Below are 15,398 nucleotides of genomic sequence, written 5' to 3' on the forward strand. Positions count from 1 at the left end.
GACTCACCTCTTTGGAATGCTGTGTCCACCCCACGTGATGACCACAACATATTTCCCAGGAGTTCCTGGATAGTACTCAAAAGTATAAACTCCGTTCGCGAAGCCCTTTTGTTTCACCAGCTCCTCCAGGCCCTCTGAGGGAAGAGAAAGAGAGAATCATAAAATATCTACAACCCAACTTGGGCAAAGTCAATGGTGGAGAGTAGGGCACATAGGGACCCTACAGACTGGAAGTGACTCATCACAGGTTTGCTGGGACTAACACACAGAAACTTTAGCCAAAACCTTTATTAGGCACCTACTGTGTACCAAGGCAGCGTGGTACAATGAAGAGAAGAGTTGGCCATTGTACAGCACAGCTCCTAGACTTGCCAAATGCTCTGAACTCGGTCCCAAAAGACTTGGGCCCAAGTCCTGCCTTGGACACATACTGACTATTTGATGCTGGGCAAGTCAATTAAACTTTTAGCCTTTCAGACAACTCTGGACTGGTGGGAATAATGAATGCTCTGAGGTGAGAGAACCACCCATTTCCATGGAGCTAAAACTGGTGACCATATTTCACATAATTATAACTTTGAATACTGTGCATTAGAATACACACAGCCATTTCAGGGGATTGTCATTCTTTGTGTTTTCAGGGTGTACGTCTCAGAGGAAGTTCAGACTTGTATCAGTGAAGGATCTTTTCTCCTCTGGGAATTCCCTATACCACTGCAATCACTGAGTCAGTCCCTATATTAGTATGGACCAAGCACACCAAGCTACATGAAAACAAGAGATCACATGTTAGAGGCTGGCTGAGAATGTCTCAGATACTCACTAAGAATGGATGATCTAGTGAAAAGGAGTTCCGACTAACACTACAATGGATCAATGATCCTGTAGCCAATAGCAATACCCCATATTGTTATCAATAGAGGAAAAAAACCCAGTGTAAACAGCAAGACAAAGGCACAGTATAACTCAATTATGGGGAAAGGAAAACATCAAACAATAAAAGAAATTACTGGAAGAAACTGAAAAAAATTACCAAAAAAATCAATAAATAGCATATTTACTAGGATTAATTAAATTTAAATAAACTAATTAAATAAATAAATTAAAGGAATTTTGTGCAACAATATATTCAAAAATGAAAATAAATATCTTGAGAGTATGGTAAATGCCTGAGGGGAAAATAGATATTAAGGAGCTATAATGAAACCTTTCAAATTACAAGAGTTGTACTCATGTCCTCCAGTGAATAAAATGGTCAGAGACACAAGAAAATAAATGAAAAAAAAATGCAAATTAGAGCCATTGCTTGAGAATTTTTTCCAAACTCTCTCAGGAGAGAAAAGCAAATTAGAGCAACTCTGGGGACCTGTTTTATACCCATCCCATCTAAAAGAAGGGTTGGATCTAGAACCAACAATCTTACTTCTATTGCTCTGCCAACGTGGCTCCCCTCTCACCGCCAATGCAACCCTGTTATGACTTGGCAAACAGTCTTTAGGAGTAGCTAAGGCTGGGCAATTCTTCCCGTCTTTGGCCAGCCTGGAGACAAACGTCTTCAAACTTGGCTAGACTGGTTCTCAGATAGCAGATCTCCAGTCCACAGCTAGGCCTTTACCTGAAGCCTTTCTAACTTGGCAGCCTGTTGACCAGGGCTTAGACTGCCTCTGACATGGGCCTTGAGAACCCTGAATCAACCTGGAGGAGGGAGAGAGTGGATGACAAAGTCTAAAACAACTAAGTTCAATGCCAGAGGGGCAAAGGAAACAGTAATAATCACATCACACCATACTATAAGCAATTGTCTTCTGGCGAGTCAAGTCAATAAGCCTTTATTAAGCACCTACTACATGCCAGGCATCTGACGAGATGTCGTAAAAGGAACCAAATTGATCATACCCTTTGGCCCAGAGATCTCATTACTAGGACTCCATCAAAAGGTAATTAAAATATCAAAACAAAAAAATTTATGTTTAAAAAAAAATCACAAAAAAAAACTTCCTACCTTCATTATTACTTTATTTGGAATACCTGAAACTGGAAAGAGTTTCTAGATCTAACACCTGGCGGGGAGGCAAGCAAACTATGTTGTAATCACTCCAGACCAAGAAGGGGAAGGGGCCTCATAAGCCCATCTAGTCCAGTCTTTTCATTGTAAACAGGAACTGAGGTCCAGACAACATAACCAACTTAGTTACAGAGCTAGAACTTGGCTTTGGAGTCAGACCCTCTGAACAGACTTAATGGCACATTATTACTGCTATGAACAACATTAAGAGTGCAAGGAAATATGGAAAGAAAAGCAAAGTATTACAGCATGAAGTAGAATTAAATGAGCTTCCACACACCAACTAAAATTAAGGGGAAAAGCGACAGTGATGAACACACATGCACAGAAAAGAGATCACTACAGGCAAAGTACTGGTCATTTCTCCAGCTATTATTTTGTTCAGCTGGATGTTTTTAATCAACATAGAGTACAGAGTTTAAGGCTTTACTTGAGGTTTTATTGCTCATACTATTAAGAATGTATTTGTGAGATAATCAGGTTCATTAACAGCACCCACGGGAGGGCCAGAACTAGGATCAGGAAGATCTAATTCAAATTCTGTCTCAGGTATTTATTAGCTGTGAGACCCCAGGCAAGACTATTAATCTCTGTGCCTCAATTTGCTCACCTATGAAATCGGGGTGAGGAGAGCAGAATTTTCCTGGTCCAATTTTCTAATTTTAGAGAGAAGACCTCCTGTAAAGGTCAGTGCAGGACACTTTTGGACAGCTCCAATTGTCGATTAAGAGAGATTAAAAACCTGGCTGGACAGGAAGGGGAAGCCATCCATTCACCCTGGCTGTTCATTGGTTAATGGCCATACTTCAGAAGGCCTTGGGGCCTCTCTGAATGGAAATTTAAATTCCCTTCAGATAAAGTCTTTCCCAAAATCAGAAAAATGCTACTTTTAGCGGCATGAAGCAAGCTTTAACTGACGGGGATGGGAGTGGAGTAACTGGGATAAACAGGACATAAATAATCCCCCTGGGGCCATCTATACTTCTTCCTAAACTGGAGAGAGGGTTCCCACACTCCGGGGTGGGCTAAGCTTTCCAAGCCCACTTCCAGTGAAAGGCTAGAAGAGCCTCTCCACATGGAGAAGACCCCTCACATCCTGGAGATTTAAAGGCAAATGAGAAGTTAGGCTACCTCTCCCCCTTTCATTTCCCATGATGTGATTAATACGAATCCAGAAAGTTCCAGTTGTTCTGGGAAAATCCTGTTTCCTTCATCTCTAACTGGACTTTCTGAGGCTCCTTGATGATCCTATACCCCTACCACATCATGGTATCTACCTACACAGTGACCCAAAGCTCCTCCGTGTGTCTGGGGAGGGGATGAGCATTTATAAAGCACCTACTAAGTGCTTCTCAAAGACTGTTTCAAGTATTTGCCTACTCGTCTTCCCAAAGTGGACGATACTGCCCAGCACGCTGAAATGGTCCAGGGGGGCAGTAAGAGTTGAAAATGGCGCAAATTTTAAAAACAACAAAAAACATTACAGGGTTAAAGAAAGTAGATTTCCAGGGAGGTGCTGAATAATTTGTTTTTTGAAAAGTGGGTGGTAGGCCAAATAAGTTTGGAATTCTAGTAAACAAATATCTATTATTACAAATACTTGATTCCTTACAACAACGCTGGGAGGCAGGTGCTATCATTCTCCCCATTTTACAGGTTAGGGAATTGAGGTAGATGGAGGTTAAGGGATTTGACTGGGCTCACGGGTGGTGTCTGCAGCTGGATTTGAACCATAAGGTCGAGAAAGCCACTTATTTCAGAGCGATCAGAGCAAGCCAGTATCAATCCAAGCCAGCCCAGCCAAGCAAACCAGAAACACTCAACTTGAAAAATCCCCACAGGCTCCTCAGAGAGCAGTTTTTAGACACTGTATCTAAAACCTGAGTCTGCGACACCAGGTAGGGACTTGCTTTATGTCTAGCCTGATGGTTTGGAAAGGAAAGGCGGTGACTCACTGATGGGACCCAAGGTCAAACAGCGCTCCATTTCTTGTTCCAACAGGCCCAGAACAAGGGCTGCCCCATGATGCTCTGGCACCAGCCCTCCTGCTGCCTGCCTAGAACCACAGCCTCCCACACAACAAGTCATGGCCAATTTTAGGTGCTGGTTGAGTTTGATCTGTCAGCTTGGAGCAGGATTCCTTCCCCAACCCAACACACTGTGACCACCAGGGACCACAGCACATCCAGCAAGCACAAGACTTCTGAGACCCAAGACTGAATCTGCTGAAGCTACTTTTAACAACAACATTAAATAAGCCCCCCAAAATTGTGGGAATGGGAAGAGTAAAAATTCATGGCTCCCTAGGAAAGCAAGTGGCTGAAAACAAGACAGACAGCATGCCTTCAGCTAAGAAGCTGAAATGGAGGTAGGAAGGAAGGACCTGACCCAAGAACATGCGGAACCCCTTCACATAACTGAGCAATTTGGGGGAAATTAGCCCTCTTAGCACTGGTCTTCATAAAGGAGATGCTAAGCTCCTTGCAGGCAGGGGCTGGGTTTGATTTGGCTTGGTCTTCCTCTCTCCAAAGCAGAGAATAGGACCTGGGATCCAGCGGCCATTCAAAGAATGTTTGCTGAATGGAACAGAATTAATCAATAAAATGAGGAGATACTCAGCCATCTAAGCCAATCCCCAGCCCAATATCCAGAACACCATCTGTAAAAGGGTGTAGCCATCAAAGCTTCAGTCAATGGCTTCTGGGTACCAGATGAATTCCAGGCAGAGGGAAAAGAGGAAGAAGGCCAGCCTGAGTTATCTGGCGTAGGTGGGGTCAACCACAGGGGAAGCCAGGAGGCCTCAGCATCATAATGGCAATGGAAGCATTTCCTGTGTTCCTTGAGGGTAACGATATTGCCTCCCCCTTCTCCTCTTAATAAAGCACTTCTATACGTTGATCTCTTATAGACCTTAGAATGATCCTCTGATATAGGAAGGCATGGTAGTTATGACAGATGAAAAAAGGAAACGAATCCCTTAACTACTGGAAAGCACTTTTAAAGTATCTGTTATGTACCAGACACCATCATGTTATGTGCTTGGCTCAAAAAATAGGCCCTGCCCTCTTGGCTCCTGCTTTTTACCGTACTAAGACTAAGAGAGGGCAGATGATTGGTCCAAGGACACAGCCCAGGGCTCGAGATCTCAGGCATGACTCAGACCATACCTGGACCGATACAACAGAAGATCACAAGACCACAGATCTGGATCAATCCAACCCCCTCATTTTACAAACAAGGAAATCAAAGCCCAGAGAAATGAAGTTATTTGTCCAAAGCTAAGCTGTTGCAATATTACACAGGACAAGCATGGTTCCGAAGAAGAAATGCAAAAAGATACCCTTTCCCCGCCCTTGTCAGAGGCGAGTGGCCCATGAGTATGGTACACCCCCATTTTAGACTGTTTCAATGTACTGATACTGATTTTTTTTCCTCTCCTCTTCTTGCTTTAAAAATATTACTTGTTATATAAAATGACTCTGAGAGAGGGTGGGGTGCTGGGGGAAATTACAGTGCTGTAAAAATGGTATCAGTCCAAACTTTTTTTTTTTTAATGACAGAGCTTTTCCCTCTATGATTATCTCCCATTTTCCCTGTATATCTTGTCTGTGTATAGTTGTTTACACTTAGATAGTGAATGCCTTGGAATCCAAGACTGTATCCCTGGCGCCTAATAAATGCTTGTCTGACTTGACAGGAACAGGGGAAACAGTACTTACTGGGCCCTCGCACGGTCACACTGAGCTCCCCACTTCCTGCCGATTTCGTGTCCACCTTAAAGTCGGCTGTCTCTCGGATCCTCACTCCCTTGGGCTGCAGGCCTCGACCACTGGCCCGACAGGCATTTGGATTGCAGGCTGCAAAACACATTTCAGGCATCAGGTCAGTCTTTCATTCCCCAAGTCCACCTAAGCCAGCCAAGGCAGCTGGGAGCCGCTGTCCACAAAAACCCATTTACAGGAAGAAAATGCTGACATCGCCCCCAAGACCCAAGGTCCCGTTTGGAGAACACATGGATGCCAGCAAACACAGAAGCGTAACTTTGTCCAGCCACAACACAGATGGAAGCAAAGTCGGCATGATCGGCCCAGGCCTAGAGAGCCCCTGGGACTGGCTGAAGTCTTCCATTGATTTCATCTTAGGAAAGGAAGGTGAGGTTCAGACCACATCAATGGATTTCATGCAAACCAAACTGCTCGGCCCAAGAGCCCAGTAATTAGGAACATCAGACTTGTCCAAGGCTCCTTTTAAAATCCCCATCAACTAATGCGATTTTAAATGTCTGACTAGGTGCCAGATCCTGGGTCAGCCATTTTTAAAGCTTATTTTCTTCGTAGGCAGCAGCCAGACTCAGTCAAGGGGGAGAAGAAACTTTTTAAAACAACAAAAAACGCCCAACTGGTCCAACCCAATCTCTGCTAATGGAGACTGTCTGAGGCTCAAAACCTACACATTATAAGATGGTTGGCATGTGCACAGCCATGAATCCTTCCCCCAAAAAATCTAAATGTGAGCTCTGTAACTAGTTTAAAGTAGGCTTTTTTAAAAAGCTAGAATGAAGGTCAGAAACTGCTTACAGTTCTCCCCTCTTGAGAAGGACAAAAATTAGAAGACCATTTTTAAGAAATGGACTACTGGTGATCAAAGAACAAAATGCACAGGAAACATGCTGGAAAACTTGATGACAAGTGGGAAAGGTAATGGGGATTCACTGGACAAAATGTATAGTACAGGACTGTTCTTTCTTAAATCTTAACTGCTGACTTCACCGTCCCTCCTCACTGGAGTTTTAAGACACCCAGCTCCTTTTTCTGACTCCTCTGCTACTGGAAGATAAAAGAATACTAACTTTCAGCAGGAGAGAGGAAGGTATTTTCTATGCATGGGCCAATGACCTCAGCTGTTTACTCCACAAAGAGAAAGGCCAACTATTCAAACCCTTTTTATGGGATTTTAAAAAAAAATTTAAATACTTTCCTAAAATATGTGTCAGAGAGAGAAGATTGTTCGTGAACTTATAACTCTGTCCAATGTCAAGGGGAGTGAGAAATCAGCTGGTCATAATGGAAATAAATCTTGACAAGGCTCCCCTCCCCTCTTTAAAAAAAAAGATTCTCATTTAATAAATGGATTGTGGAATAATTCAAAGGGTGAGAAAAATGCTAGAATATGTTACAGACTCTGAGAGTGAGTTACGATCGACCCTTTATGGTCATGACATTAGAGAGCATAAGACTAAAGCAAATTAAGCCACTAGCTAACAGCGATAGATAGGGTCAGGGGCAGGGCTCTGTATTAGGGCCATCTGACAGCAATCCGGCTACCAGCATGGTGGGGGCTCCAGCATGTTTGGATCAGTGATTCAGAGATGACCACAGTGGTTTGGTTTTTTTACCCACAAGGATCACAAACATGGCATGCATGACATGCTACCCTGCACAAGCCAAGAAGAGACCAGGACCACCTCCTTGCCCACCCCTTACCAGCAAGCCGTCTCGGAACAGCCCCTCTCAATTAGGAAGCCATTACTTGTTGTGAAGTCCAAAATCCCCCAAATGAAACGGATCAGGAGAGAGAAGTCTGCAGAGTGCAGGAGCAGAGGACAGAATGAGGAGAAAGTGAGTTCAGACTGGTTTAGGAGAGAATAAGGGAATGAAAAAATAAAAGGAAGAATTTCATTGGAGAAAGATGTCTAGAAGTTCACATTCTCTGGAGCCAATGGCTCCAAAGAGAGAACAAATCGTTTTGTGCTGTTAGCTTTTGAGTCTTTTACAATCATAAAGTCACTTTTACTACAAGAGAAACACGAAAGACATTTCTGTATCAACTAGATTCCTAGGGAGACAGCAGTAATTCAATTCTCCTAAATAACACAAAGAAATTACTCTTTTTAGATGGATGTGCATCCTGTTAAAGTACCTACCTTCACCAACATTCACAGCAAAGGGGCTTTTGGGAATAGATTCTCCAGCAAATGAGACCTTGACCATATGGGGACCAGGCTGAATGGGTTTGTAGGCACAGCGGTAGACCTGGTTCCCTTTGTCTTCCATGACTATTTCTACTGTTTTCTTCCCTTGGGGATCTTCCACCTCAACTTCAATGTCTCCCACACCAGCTCCTGCAAGAGATCCACCATTTTGGTAAAGGTCAGACACCTTCCTCAGGAAGCTCACAACCCAAGACAGAAGACCCGACAGTCTATACTGCATCGCACACAACAGTTGGTCATAGAATTGTGTGCTGATGTATCTCTTCCACTTGGGTCCCACTGGTAAAGATACTGTATGAAAGGGTACCTAGCCAAGTTAGGGCTTTACCATATTTCACGACAAGAATCACCTTTTAAACCTAAGACAAGAAAGCAAACTATGCCTGGGGAGGAAAAATCTTTCCGAAATTTAACATCCATTACCAAGAAAAGCTGAATCAGTCATTTGTTCAGTCAGTAACCCAATTGCTTGATGTCCCTGTTTTCTCATCTGTCATGAGATAATATACCTGCTTTACCTCCCTCACAGGGTTTTCCTTACAATCGAATGAACATGAAAGAGTCTTGAAAAGCATGAACTATTATCAAAACACTAAGAAAATTCCACAACCACTGTCCGAGCTTGGAAGAGAAAGAAACGGGCACATGGGAAGAATAAGATTCTGTCCTTAAAACGGAGAGCCAGCCTTGATGGGACGCAACGTCTCTGAGAAGTTGCCATCGGAGTCTCTGTACTCCTTTCCCCATGCCTAGAAGGTCCTCCTGCTTCACATCTCTTCTTAAAATCCCTGGTTTTCTTTAGGACTCATTTTAATGACTCCTTCCTAGTCCTTCCTGCTGCCAATATCACCCCGTGCCACCCTTCCCCCCCAAAAAAAAAACCTGCCTTGTATTTATTTGGGGCATACATATACATACACCTATATACTTAAATATATAGGCACATGGATACATACATGCACATGTGTGCATACACACACATACCTGTATTGTCTTCCTTCGTAGAATTTAAGCTCCTTAAGAGCAAGAACTGCTTCCATCTAGCTCTTTGTACCCTCAACTTCTGGCACAGAGCCTTGCACAGAGCAGGTACTTAAAAAAGGTAGCGGACTGATAGAAAAATCTTAAGTTGCAGGAGAGAAATGACTCAATGAATAGCTTCAGGATACAAAGTCATGTCAAAGCCATATAGGACAGATGGCACAAAATGATATTTACCTTGGGAATCCCAGCTCAGCCCTTGCTGGAGACCAAGCTAGAGGCCCAGATCCCTGGCTGCTCTCCTGGGTTTACTGAGTCCTGGGAGATGGAGATCATTTAAACTGCTTTCCAAGGTCCCTGGTACCATAGCTCCCTCCAAGCAAGCAACCTTTCAACAAAGCCATCTCTCCTCCATTTTCATTTTGAAGGACCCATAGCAAACCATCTGCGTATCTCTGTCTCTGTCTCTCTGTCTCTGTCTGTCTCTCTCTCTCTGTCTGTATCTCTCTCTGTCTCTGTCTCTCTCTCTGTCTCTCTCTCTCTGTCTCTCTCTCTCTGTCTCTGTCTCTGTCTCTGTCTCTCTCTCTCTCTGTCTCTCTCTCTGTCTTTTGTCTCTGTCTCTCTCCTTCCCTCCCCAGGTAACAGAGTTGAAAGAGATTAAGAATAGCTTTAGTCTATCCATCTGTGGGCACCCTTCCAACTCTGCTGGGAAAGGTTAATCCACTGAAATTCTCAGGTTCTAAACCTGCCCCTCTAAAGAGGTTTCCTCCAGAAAATCAGACCACTGGCTTAGTTTGCTTTCTTAAGCTAATTATTGCCTTGACAAATAACTTCGCCCTGGCTTATGAACTCTTTTCAGTAGTCTACCTGTTCACAGGCCAGCCTGCCCCCACTTCAAGGACCATCAAGAAAGAAGCAGAAATGGTCAGTTACTCAGGACCTTTTTTTGAGACCTATGTAGTCTTCAGCCCCCAAAGCAGAAACAGCCATCTAGCCTAGGTTGTGTCCCAACCCCTCCCAACAAAAAAAAAATGCTTAAAAATTTAGCAGGCTTAAATTTGGGTCCTACAAAATAAAGCTATTTTTAATAACTAACCAAAGTGTGATCCAACTTCAGAAAATCAAGCTAAGTGCTGTAAGTCATCTCAAGTGGCACCTGCAATAAGGGGTCATTACAATAAGGGACATCCAGGTCCAAGTGCTCACCCTCCTCTTCCCCAGAATCAGCTTGTATTTCCTGTGTATGTGTGGTTTCTCTCCAATAGAAGCCAAGCTCCATGGGAAAGGATAAGATTTACAGCTAGAGGGGACCTTGGAGGCCAATCCTCTCCTTTTACAGAACAAGAATTGAGAGTCAAAGAAATGAAGGGACATGCCCAGGGTCATAATGTTAGAGGAAGATTCAATGTGTTCTGGAAGAAAAAGCCACTCTACCTGCTGTATAGATGTCGAAGTAAGTAGCCTTATTAGCAATGTTGCCAGTGGCTTCCAAGCCTGGTCCTTTTGCTGTGACTTTGCTAGCATCCCCTTGGGCCTTGTCAACGTTGACCTCAAATGGACTCTTAGAGATGTGTTGACCAGCAAAGAGAACCGTGACCTGAAAGGAACAGAAAAGGGGGCTTCAGGCATGTCCAACCCCATTGTGATAATCACCAAAGGAGCCAAACTCTGATGAACTGGGGTGGCCATCTCCATCCTAATGAACAGATGACGAGACACTCTTTCCTTCTCTTGGTGGAGAGCCAAGGGACTACAGCTGCATAATGCGGCATGGACTATCAGACCTTGCTGGTTGGTCTGAACTGTGTGGTTGTTTTTTTTTCCCAATGATACAAAGGAAGAAGTGACAGGAGATGGGAAAAGAAGTTATGAACTGAGTGTGATAGAAAATAAAGACTAAGTAAAACCTGAAAAAATAAAACAAGCAGAAAAAAATGAAGCCTGTTAACATATAATGCTGGTGCTGGAAGGGACCACAGAATCATAAAGTTGGAGGAAGACCTCAGAGGCAAACTCCCTCATTGTGAGGATATTAAGGGAGGGGGCAGAGGAGGAGGAAGAAGAAGAAAAAGAAAAGGAGGAAAGGAGGAGGAGGAAGAAAAAGAGGAAGAGGAGGAAAAGGATGAAGAAGATGAGGAGCCTGAACATATGTTGATCATGATCCTCACAACAACCCTGAGGGGTAGGAAGGTACTACTATTATCCCCATTTTACACATTAGGAAACTGAGGCACAGATAGGTTAAGTAACTTTTCTAAGATCAACACAGCTAAGGAGTATCTGAGGAATTTTTAAACCTAACTCAAGTCTTTCCAACTCAATATCCATTTCAGCATTAACCTGCTCACGTCAGAGGAAAGAAAAGTGAGGCACTGAAGGGAATTAGTCTGGGAAACAAGACTAGACTCTTAATATCATGGCTGTCCCCAGATCTTTCTCTTGTTTGACAAGAATAAAATTCAAAGTTAGGAATGATGACTCTGAAAATGAATGGTTACAAGATGGCAGAGTAGAAGCATGAGAAGCATGACCTCTGAGCAGTTCTGGCTTCCACCTTCCCCAATCCATGTAAAAAGGAGACTCTGAACAAACTTTGGAGCTGCAGAACCCACAAAATAACACAGAGAAGCTAACCTCCCGCTGAGGACAGCCCGGCAGGCCAGCAGGCCAGCAGGAATAGGCCAGTGCTGCACTCTGGGAGCCGAGCCCAGCCCCATGCTGAGGCTTTAGCCCAAGGGCGTGCCTGACCAGCCACTGGACAGAGATTACTCCAGAAAACTGGCCGTTTCCAGATTTATCAACACACAGATGCAAAGGACAAAGTGAGAGGTCAGTGCAGTCTGGACTTTGGGACCCAGTTAGGGAGAGTGCATGGCTTTTGCCCCCGGGGCAAGAAGCCCCTGAGCCGCCGGCAGAGTCAGCCAGCAGAGCCAGCCAGGGCCACATGGCAGCTTCAGCTCCTGGCCTGCAGAGTGTAGGGCAACCAAGCACTAGTCTGAGGGGTAATTGCTCTTGCTTTAACCTGCTTGTATCTGGATTGCAGTCTAGGGTGGAGGTCTTGGGGCATGTGTCCAGCTTGCCAGAGCATGTGGAGGCCTCAGACAGGGCACCCATCTAATACTTCCAGCAGCTGAGAAAACCCGTTTGGGACGAAAGCTCCCGTGTCTGGTGGCAGAGTCCTACTGTGGCAAAAAGCCCAGGGGTCAAGTGACTGAGGGGTGACATGACCAGGCAAAGGAAACAAAGCAGACAGAAGATTCCAACATTAGACTCCTATTCTGGGGACAAAAAGGAGCAAAGCATGGAACAGGAGGAAGACAGTGAAGTCAGAACTCCTGCACCAAAAGCTTCAAAGGAAAATACCAGCTGGTTACAGGCCATAGAAGACCTTAAGAAGCAGATAAGAGAAGTGGAAGAAAAATTGAGAAGAGAAATGAGAACAATGCAAGAAAATTACAAAATGAGAGTCAACAGCCTGACTGAGGAAAATAACACCTTAAAAAATAGACTAACTCAAATGGCAAAAGTGGCTCAAAAAGGCAATGAGGAGATGAAAGCCTTAAAAAGCCGAATTTGCCAGATGGAAAAAGAATCTCAAAAGCTCAATGAGGAGAATCATTGCTTCAGAATTAGATTGGAGCAAATGGAAGCTAATGATTTTATGAGAAATCAAGATGCTGTTAAACAGATCCAAACAAATGAAAGAATAGAAGGCAATGTGAAATATCTCATGGGAAAAACCACTGACCTGGAAAAGAGATCCAGGAGAGATAATTTAAAAATTATTAGACTACCTGAAAGCCATGATCAAAGTAAGAACCTAGAAATCATCCTCCAGGAAGTTCTCAAAGAAAACTGCCCTGATGTTTTAGAACCAGAGGGCAAAACAGAGATTGAAAGAATCCACCAGATTACCTCCTGAAAAAGATCCCAAAAAGAAAACTCCTAGGAATATTATAGCCAGGTTCCAGAATTCCCAGATTAAGGAGAGAATACTACAAGCAGCCAGGAAGAAACAATTTGAATATTGTGGGAACACAATCAGGATAACCTAGGATCTGGCAGCTACTACACTGAGGGATCAAAGGGCTTGGAATATGATATTCTGGAGGTCCAAGAAGCTGGGATTAAAACCAAGAGTCACCTACCCAGCAAAACTGAGTATCATGTTTCAGGGGAAAATATGGGCATTCAGTGGAATAGAGGACTTTCAAGCATTCTTGCTGAAAAAACCAGAGTTGCATAGAAAATTGGCATTCAGATACAAGAAGCAAGAGAAGCATGAGAAGGTAAACAGGGAAAAGAAATCATAAGGAACTTATCAAAGTTGAGCTATTAATATTCCTACATGGAAAAACAATAACTGTAACTTATGAAACTTTTCTCAGTAGTTGGAGGGAATAGAAATAGAAATAAATATATATATATGTCTATATATGAGGGTATATGGGCATATGAATACATATGTGAATGTGTGTGTGTATATATATACATATATATATATACATATATATATATATATAATGTTTACAGGTATACATAGATAGAGGGCCAGGACCAATTTAACAGGAAGGGATGATACTTAAAAGGTGAAATTAAGAGGTGAGAGAAGAATATAATTAGAGGAGATGAGGAGAGTCAGAATGGGATAAACTATCTCATATAGAAGAGGCAAGGCAAAATGGTTACAATGGAGGGGAAGAATAAGAAGGCAAAAGGGAGGTCAACCTTATTCCCATTGAATTTGGCTTGAGAAGGGAATGAAATACACACTAAATAGGGTATCTCACCCTCCAAGAGAGTAGGAGGGAAAGAGGATGACAGGGGGGATGATGGAAGGGAGGGCAGGCTGGTGGGGAGGGAAGTTGGAAGCTCCCACTTTTGAAAAGGGATGGGATTAAAGTAGAGAATAGAACAAGTGGAAGGTGGGATAGGAGGGAGGGAAATATAGTCAGTCTTTTACAATATATCTACTAAGTTGTTGTTTTGCATTAGCCACACATGTACAACCTATACTGAACTGCTTATCTTCCCAGTAAGGGTGGGTGACAAGGGAGGAAGGGAATGAATCTGGAATTCAAAGTTTTAAAATCAAATATTCAAATATATATACACTATTATTAATACTATTTTACATGTAATTGGGAAACAAGATATACAGGCACTGGGGCATAGAGATCCACCATGCCCTACTGGAAAAGTAGAAAGGGGTATGGGATAAAATATGGGAGAGAACAGATTGGAGGAGGGGATATCCTGTGGGACTGCTATTTTGGGGTGGTGGGTACGGGAAAAACAGGGAGAAAATTTGTAACTCAAAATCTGGCATAAATGAATGATGTAAATCAGAAGTTAATAAAGCATTTGAAAAATTTTAAAAAAAAGAAAATGAATGGTTAAAGTATTTATATCTGAAACTCTGGATGAAAAGGACTCCTTCCCTTTACCTCCATCCCCACACTCACCAATAGCTGCTGTACAACCAGCAAAAAGATGAACTTATGCAAATAAAAGGAAAAGAAACACTCACCAGAGTGTGAGAAGAGCTGGAGAACCTGAAAGTCCTTCCCCAAAAGCCCATGCTTGCATTTAGCGGCTGAAAGCTAGTCTGACCAAAGATGGTTATGTCCAGCCCTTAAGAAAGATGGCCCCAAAGAATTAATGATCAAACAAGAGACAGGGAACATTATGAAACGCAAAATGGATGATTCTGATTAAGTTGAGAAGTTTTTTCACAAATAAAGTCAATGCAACCAAGATATGAAAAGAAGTAGAAAGCTGGAAAACAATTTTTACAGCCAGTGTCTGTGATGAAGGCCTCATTTCTAAAATATATAGAGAACTGAGCCAAATTTATAAGAATACAAGTCATTTCCATTGATAAATGGACAAAGGATATGTGAACAGGCAGTTTTCAGAGGAAAAAATTAAAGCTATCTATAGTCATATGAAAAATTGCCCCAAGTCACTATTGATTAGAGAAACAGAAATCAAAGCAAACTCTGAGGTCCCACATCATATCTATCAGATTGATTAACATGAACAGGAAACTGATAAATGATAAAACAGGAAAACAATAAATGTTGGAGAAGATGTGGGAAAAGTGGAACACTAATACTTTGCTGGTGGAGTTGTGAACTGATCCAACTAAACTAATCCAAAAAGGCTATAAACTGTGCATATCCTTTGACCCAGCAATACCACTTCTAGGGCTGTATCCCAAAGAGATGATAAGAAAGGGAAAAGGACCTACATGTACAAAAATATTTATAGTAGCTCTTTTTTGTGGTGGCGAAGTATTAGAAATTGAGGAGACAGCCTCAGACACTTAACACTTACTAGCTGTGTGACCTTGGGCAA

The 15,398-nt window shown here is 42.8% G+C and overlaps 1 protein-coding gene across 6 annotated transcripts in view; it reads right to left on the reverse strand.

Moving 5' to 3' along the window:
* FLNB (filamin B) overlaps positions 1-15,398 on the reverse strand; it is a 159,128-nt gene that overhangs the window by 74,529 nt on the left and 69,201 nt on the right. For all 6 annotated transcript variants that reach the window (XM_069084257.1, XM_069084259.1, XM_069084258.1 and 3 more), the window contains exons 7-10: positions 10,473-10,635; positions 7,989-8,186; positions 5,785-5,922; positions 8-134 (exon numbers count right to left, since the gene is read on the reverse strand). In XM_069084257.1, coding sequence (XP_068940358.1) covers positions 8-134; positions 5,785-5,922; positions 7,989-8,186; positions 10,473-10,635 — 626 coding nt within the window. The remainder of the gene's footprint in view (positions 1-7; positions 135-5,784; positions 5,923-7,988; positions 8,187-10,472; positions 10,636-15,398) is intronic.

The sequence above is a fragment of the Petaurus breviceps genome, unplaced genomic scaffold (assembly GCF_028583685.1).
Source record: "Petaurus breviceps papuanus isolate PSGF00001 unplaced genomic scaffold, PetGlider_PUasm1.0 174, whole genome shotgun sequence".
NCBI classification, from domain to species: Eukaryota; Metazoa; Chordata; class Mammalia; order Diprotodontia; family Petauridae; genus Petaurus; species Petaurus breviceps.